An 8,340-nucleotide genomic window follows, 5' to 3' on the forward strand; every position below is an offset into this window, starting at 1 on the left:
CACACTCCCTTAGCCTACACACAGGTGTAGGCTAAGGGAGTGTGCGTTCTCAAAAGCTGTAAATCTCCATAATTACCGCCCTGTCAGACGGTGTTCATTCACCTCTTGTTCAGCTCTTAGTCAAGTTCAGCTGACCAAGAGCTGAGCAGCATTTAAAGACCAGAACATAGCAAAGCAGTGAAATAAGTAACAAGAACTGTAAATGACGTGGTTGCATGGTTACAGAAGTAAGATAAAATGATAAAAAGGAAAATCATTTGATGCAAAAATGATGTCAAAAACATGTCTAGCAAAAGCAAGACAGTCAATGAAAACTACTGATGGGGGTAAGAAGTTCAACATATGATGTAAACGCTAAATATCAGTTCGCCACTGACCAAAACGGCATTGTATTCTGCTAAATCTCTGTTTAATACACAGGCTCACAAATATTGTACATCTTCAGACCACGTCTGTCATCCCTTCCTCTCACTCTCATCAACAAAAACAATGTTAACAGTAAAACTCTAATTTGATGAATTCAGACAGACCTAAACATTCCACATTTAGGGTAAAAACAAGGCCAAGGAGCTGCAATGGAGTGAAATGAATCCATGTCTTACCATTAGAGGAGCTTTGCTAAACTTTCAATCCATTTTCTCTTCCAGATGTCAATTTAATAGTAGTTTGATCTCTGACAGTTCTTTCTTTTGTTGAAATCAAACCAGAGTCCCTTGGATACCGACATGCTTGCTGCAGGTTTAGTGTCGTCAGCAAATACAAATTTAACTACTAATTACAGAATTGCATATTTTTTATTCATGTAGCCTAATAAAATACAAAAAGATTGCCTCTAAGAAACAACAAAAGTAGTAATTTAGTGAACACTAGGTTTGACAGCTGACTGACTGCACAAGATGCTCTATATGTCAAGTCTGTAGCACTCTGAAAATTTGTTCGTACTTAAAAGATGATAAGAAACAGAAGAAAAATGGTGAATGCAGCACTTTACCCTCGCTTGCATGAACAATTTCAGAATTAATTTTTTTTGTATAAATGATTCTTGCATGGAGCCCATCGTGCTGCTTGTAGCCTTTAACCTAAAACCCAGAACCTTGTGTTTGTTCACCCATCAAGCAGGTATTTAGTGCTTTGTCTTTTAAAGCCAGCTCACTGATTTATTTCATGAACCACCTCCCTCACAAAGACGCATGGAGCTAAGCTAAAGGCATCTGTTTCAAACAGTATACTGCCTAAAGTATTTGCTAACCTGCCTCAGGTGAATCACATATGAACTAAGTAAGTAAGCGACATCCAATTCCTTATATGTAGGGGTTCAGTATGACGTCAGTCCATCTTTTGCAGCAAGAACAGCTTCAACTCCTCTAGGAAGGCTGCTCACTACTTTAGGAGTGTGTTTATGGGGATTTTTGACCAGTCTTCCAGAAGCACATTTGTTAGGTCACACACTGATGTTAGACAACATGGCCTGACTATCACTCTCCTGTAATTTATCCCAAATTAGTTCTATTGGGTTGAGGTCAGGATTCTGTGCAGACCAGTCATGTTCATCAACACCAGACTCTGCGGTCCATGTCTTTATGAATATTGCTTTGTGCTCTTCATGTTGGAAGAGGAAGGGGCCAGCTCAAATATATGTTCCCATAAATGTCACAATTTTGGCACTAATGTCTGGTCCGATTACTCATTTCAGTCATCTGCTTAGCCCTGCCCAGTTCATGTTACCGCTCATCTGATCCACCTGCTTTAGTCTCTATTTAGCCAGCCTTCAGAGCCAGATTATTTTCGAGCCTTGGTGAGAAGTTTTCTAGCATTCCTGTATTCTTATTGCCTGATCCGGACCCGTTCTGCCTCTTGGCCTCTGAGCCTGCCTGTCCCCATTTGATCTGTTTGCCTGACCTGTCTTCTGACTCCTGCTGGATCACTACCTGTCTGTGTATCGTACCTGGAACTGTTCCCGGACTCTTTTCTGGATTCTCCCTTTGAACCTTACTGGATCTCTGACCTCATGGCTCTAACAACCAAGCATGTCATGCCATTGGCTTTGGCTTCACCCTCTAAATTATCCTACCTACATTTGTCTGCTTGGTTCAGTTTCATGATGTCTCCTGTTTCCTGACTCTTTGTGCGTCAACCGCTGTGCCACGTTGGCAGCCGACCAGCTGGAACTAACCTCACCCTGTGGACTCAAACTGAACTTATAGTTCAGGTTAGTGACTCACATGTTCGTCATTCACCTCTAGAAAGACATAGTCACTAACCTGTTATCTCCTCTGTTTCCAATAATCTTTTTGAGAAATCTAACCGTTTGTCCGCCTCGAATACTGGATCTTATTGTTCTGGGCCTAACAATAAAGTTGGGAGGTCTGAATTCCTCACCCGTATAAATCGAAGCCAAACTCTTCCTGCACAGAAAAGGGTAATAGAAACACTTGCTTTCCGAGGAAAATGTACTAAGAGTACTTCTATTAGATCAGATATTATCTTCAAGACATACAGTTTTCTTACTTCAGTAACATTTCAGGCTGCTCTACCTGAGTCTGTATTAACATTGTTATAACCTTAGAGGATGAAGCAGTGACAAACTTTCCCTTTTCCAGGTCTCTTTCCAGCAAATCATTTTTTTGTTTAAAGTTTAATGTTAGACTTTTTTTTCTTCAAGACTTATGATCTCAGTAAAAATGCCTGACATTAGGATATCGTGATCCTTTTTTCTGAATCATTTGCTCTGTTTGTGTTGCAGCATTGCCATCCTACAATACCTGGCGCAGAAATGTTCTGTGGCAGACCACTGGTTTCCAGCTGACCTGCAGCAGCGAGCACGTGTTAGTGAATACTTGTCCTGGCAGCACTTGAATCTTCGACTTCACTGCTCAAAGGTCACCATGCTCAGGGTTGGTATAGACTTCATGCTGCAACCTCAATAATTTAGAGTGGGTACGGAAAGTATTCAGACCCCTTTCAATTTTTCATTTTTTGTTTCATTGCAGCCATTTGCTGAAATCAACAAGTTCATTTTATGTCTAATATATGTACTCTCGGAACCCCATGTTAACAGAAAAAACAGAAATGTAGACATTTTTGTAAATGTATTAAAAAAGAAAACTGAAATGTCAAATGACATTCATATTAAACTCACATCGTGTCCATTTCTTCTGAGCCTGAGCTGGTTTTGCTCCTTCATAGGATAACCTCATAATGAGGTTGAAGTAACTGTCCAAGGAGCTCAGAATTTTGGACAAGGCACAGATTTGGTCAAGGTTACAAAATAATTTCTGCAGCACTCAAGGTTCCTAAGAGCACAGTGGCCTCCATAATCCTTAAGTGGAAGAAGTCTGGGACAACCAGAACTCTTCCTAGACCTGGCCGTCCAACCAAACTGAGCAATCGTGGGATAAGAGCCTGGTGAGAGAGGTAAACAAGAACCCAAAGATCCAGAGATGCAGTCGGTAGGTGGGAGAAAGTTTTACAAAGTCAACTACCACTGCAGCCCTCCAACAGTCAGGGCTTTATGGCAGAGCAGCCAGATGGAAGCATCTCCTCAGTGCAAGACATATGAATGCCCACACAGAGTTTGCCAAAAAACACATAAAGGACTCCCAGACCATGAAAAAGAAGATTCTCTGGTCTGATGGTTTGAAATTTTTATGTTAAGTGGTATATGTGTAGAAAACCAGGCACTGCTCATCACCTGCCCAAAAAAATCCCAATAGTGAAACATGGTGGTGGCAGCATCTTGCTATATGGGTGTTTTTAGGCTGTACTGACAGGATGACTGGTTGCAATTGTGGGAAATATGAATGCGGCCAAGTCCTGGAAGAAAACCTCTTCCAGAATGCTCAGGACTGGGCCGAAGGTTCACCTTCCAACAAGACAATGACATTAAGCACACAGATAAAATAACAAAGAGTGACTTGGAAACAACTCTGTGACCATTCTTGACTGGCCCAGCCAGAGCCTGACGTAAACCCAATTGAGCATCTCTGGAGAGACGTGACAATGGCTGTCCATCAACGCTCCCCATCCTGTCAAGTGGGGTGGAGGTTTGACAGGACTCAAATGCAGACACAAAAGCTGAGTTGGTTTCTTGAAGATTTAATAACATCAAAGGGGAACAAAGGCAAAAATCCAAAAACATAAATCCACAAAAATCCTAAACTACTCAAAACCAGGAATACCCACAACAACGGGGCAAAGAAATGACGACAAATCAGTAAAGAGTGGCTGAACAGGAGGAGAATATATGGGCGAGAGAAACAAAGACCAGGCTAATTAGCAGATTGGGAGACAAGAAGGGAGCTAGGCAAAGGGAGACTGACACAAGAGGCCAAACAGAAAATATCTAAGAACTCAAATACAATAACAAATTACTAGAACAAAAAAATGGAAATAAGACAAAGAGGATCTGCAAGGAAGAATGGCAGAGAATCCCCAAATCCAAGTGTGGAAGAACTTGTTGCATTATTTCCAACAAGACTCATGGCTGTTCTAGCTCAAAAAGGTGCTTCTACTCAATACTAAGTGAATACTAACTGAATACTTATGATGATTTGATATTTCGGTTTTCTTTCTTTAATATATTTGCGAAAATGTCTACATTTTTGTTTTTTTTTTACTGTCAAGATGGGGGCTGAATGTACTTTAATGAGCAATAAGACAAACGTTATTGATTTTAGCAAATGGCGGCAACTAATCAGAGTGAAAAATTAATCTTTTAATCAGGCTACATGTTTGGTTTGCCTTGAAATCATATGTTAAATATAATAGGATGTTATGACAATTATTTTACACATTTTTCTAAACACACTGTTGCTACAAAATGAATGTTAATATTATGTTAAACATTAAAATCTGCTAATATGAGCGAAAAAACATAGCCAGGTGAAATTGCTGCAAAAAATGAAATTGACCTGCTTGTTTAATCTGGAAAGTTCTTCAACTGAAGGCAGTAGGAGGACATGAAAGGGACAGTTCTCTGCCCCTGTGCTTAACTTTGTGTATTTACCTAACTGAGCAAAGCCTTCCTGCCCCACCTAAAGGAACAGAGGATGAAAAGGATTAAAACATTATTTTAGATTTAAAGAGAAACTTGTTGTGTTTAAATTATTGGAAACAAAAGGCCATTGTAGATCAAAGAGACAGATATTGTGGCCACAGAGATCAGATTTCTGATAAAAATTGTATTTTATGATTAATTTCACATATTTATGAGAAGCAAATTTTATATTAACTGATGTCCCAAATTCATAAAAAAAAAAAAAAAAAAAAAGTCAGATACTTTGACAAAAAAGCCAATAAGAGATATTAGTGGTATCTTATGTAATGTTTATTTGGATACTTTTTTTTAAGTGTAAGTGGTTCATTCAGGCTTTTACACTGCAAAAAAATGAAATCTAAGTCAATCTTTCTTTAAATAGGTGCATTTTTTTTCTTGAATTGAGCAGGTAAGTGAGGCACTTTGCCAATGTAATAAAATTTACATTTAAAATAAGAAAAACAAAACAACTGCAGTCTCCTATTTCAAGTGCATAAGGTCTAATTACCTTATTTCAAGGTTAAAAACATTAATTCCATTGCATATCAACCTATTTACTCATATTAATGGTAAATACACTAAGAAATTATTTCTAATTTTGCCATCTTTTTTTCAGTGAAAGTATTAGAGCTTTAAATCTCCTGGGGGTAGCCTCACCATTATTACCATGAGTGGCATCAAAGACACACCCTAAGTGTGTCTAAATGCTGCATAGAGGCTGCAACCCTGGAGATGTGGTTCTGATCCAGGGCAAAAAGAGCAGGACTACACTGCTTACACTTAGGAAAATATCTAGATACCATCTGAAATCACCACCCATACCTTAGCGGACCAAAGTTGTTTTTCACACATTGCTGACTTTATTATATCAGGGAAAATTTCAATTTTATGTGATGGATTTTTTTTTGTATTTTACAATATTAGCAAATAACCACAGGTATGTTCAAGTTCAGATAAACCAAACTGTAGTATAAGACTGCAGTTCTTGCCTGAGTTTTATCTATGATTTTTGTTGGCAGGGTATGTATCCATTTGTCATGGGCTCTGAAGTCCCGAAGGAGAAGATGGACGCTGCTATGGAGGATATGAAGCAGTCCCTGGACCTTCTGGAGGAAAAGTTCCTGCAGAACAAGCAGTTTATCATTGGGAGTAAGATTTCTCTGGCCGATCTGGTGGCCATAGTGGAGATGATGCGGGTAATTTAAACCTGGTTGTCCTCTGTTCACACTTAGACATAAACGACACTGTTTCAAAAATGATTTAGAAGAACATACTGTTTACATGAGCACAGGCAACACTGCTTAAAACGTTGTAGTATATATGCCAGGCCCATTGGTGGCGCTCTAACATTAAAACACCCAGATGTAAACACTGGATAGGTGCGATACTGCTTATTTTAGTATCAATCCAGCACTAAGCAATTACAGGGAAAGTATCTCTGATATCGATACGAATGCTGATACTTTCAAATCTTTTAATTCAAAAACTATAGTAATAAGTTTTAGATAATAACCAGTCTTTGTTCCAGTCATATACAAATGTAAATCATCCATACATCCATTTTCCGTCACGCTTATTCCCAAGTGGGGTCACGAGGGGCACAGCTGTCTACCTGTGAGAGGTGGGGTACAGGCCGCCAGTAATGTAAATCATATTCAAACTAAATATTTCCATTTAGACTGATTTTATGTTTTTTTGTGTGTGTCTGTTTTATGTGTAAGTTTTGGAATATTTTAATTTATGGACTCATAGCTGAAAAACACTCATTTTAGGTCAGCAACTGTAACATTCTCCTTAAAGAGCAATTAATGCCAGGTTTGCTGGTAAACTGTATAAACTGGAACTTAAAGATGCTATTTTTATATCACTACACAGGTTTTGACATTAATTCTGCGATATTTGTTATAAAACAGTCTAAATGCTGCCCTCTATTGGTTGAAGCGTGCTCAAGCCATATTTTCTTTTGGGTTAAATCAACAGCATAGCTTGGTGCAGGCCTACATCACAGCCTGGCTATTTGATTTACTATAGAAGTTGGAGTGACATTATCTCTGAGTTGAACGCGTTCAAGCTTCCTTCATAAATTCTCCATTTTTCATATATGACCTCTACACCCACTGATAGAACAAAAGCAACGACATACTTTTCTACATTATATTCTAACTTCTGAGTGCTGTTGTGAGAATCGGTAAGCATTGTATCACCTATTAGTCAGCATTTTTTCAGTTTAAGTACTTGGATTATTTAGTCATATCAAACTTAATGTCACTTTCCCTAATCCTGACTGACACCGACTGCTGACACTGATAAATACCCATCCCTGCTTAAAATGATCAATAAATCAATATTAAAATAGTAATATAGTGTCTAATAAAAGGCTATTCTAGATCAGAGTAATTATGTGAAAATATTCTCATGTATTTAAGATATTTCTAAAGTTCTGTTTTACATGAAAAGTGATGATTGCAGCTCCACGGATCCTGGGCTGAAATATTCCTTTGTTACATTCTGATGTTTCAGCCTCTGGCAGTGGGAGTGGATGTTTTCAAAGATCGGCCGAAGCTGTTGGCCTGGAGAGACCGGGTGAAGAAGGAGCTGGGAGAAAAGCTGTTCGACCAAGCTCACGAGGCCGTCCTGAACCCAAGCGACATGCAGCAGAAGATGCCTAACAACAGCGAGATGCAAAAGTTCAAATCTGCACTTTCCAGATATTTCCGCTGAGGGAATGGAAATGTAGATACTGTATGTTCTCATGTTAGCTTGTTCCAGTAGAACTCATCTATGGGATTGAAAATAACTTTCTACTGCTTCAATAAAAATGTGAGAAAAATAATACAATTTCCTAAATGATTTTTATTTCTAGGCAGCAAAACTTTGTTGCAATCCAAAAAAATGTCAAGTTTAAAATTGACATTTGATAATAAAACAACAAAAAAAACAAAAAAAATCACACCTTTTTTGTAAGGCCTTCACAGCTGAACAGGGACCAGTTTTCTAAAAAAGATAAACAACTCTTCCAAGCTGATTTTTAGACATGTTATTCAGACAAACATTTCCTGGCTTGTTTGTTCTTGTTTACTAAATATATCAGAACCGACTCCTGCTGTTCAGCAAAACAAAACCTTTCTCCATGAGATGCTCAGATACTAGCCGACACTAGACTTCACCAGTATAAATCTCTCAGTGGTTGTGATGCAGCTCAGTGAATACTGCATGAACTAGACTAGATGTCTTTGTGTGTGACCATGAATTCCTGTCTTTGTTGGTCATTTCTTCCAAACAGCAATTCACCCATTTAGCTGCAA

The 8,340-nt window shown here is 38.5% G+C and overlaps 1 protein-coding gene across 1 annotated transcript; it reads left to right on the forward strand.

Annotated features, from left to right (window-relative positions):
• Positions 1 to 2,735: 2,735 nt before the first annotated feature.
• LOC107105099 (glutathione S-transferase theta-1-like) lies at positions 2,736 to 7,858 on the forward strand (the record flags this gene model as incomplete). Its single annotated transcript, XM_015405213.1, has 3 exons — positions 2,736 to 2,894; positions 6,055 to 6,231; positions 7,556 to 7,858. Coding segments are annotated over 3 exons (537 nt in total), but the record flags the coding sequence as incomplete, so codon positions are not given.
• Positions 7,859 to 8,340: the final 482 nt, after the last annotated feature.

Source organism: Cyprinodon variegatus, unplaced genomic scaffold (genome assembly GCF_000732505.1).
Source record: "Cyprinodon variegatus isolate N-32 unplaced genomic scaffold, C_variegatus-1.0 Scaffold2061, whole genome shotgun sequence".
Lineage (NCBI taxonomy): Eukaryota > Metazoa > Chordata > Actinopteri > Cyprinodontiformes > Cyprinodontidae > Cyprinodon > Cyprinodon variegatus.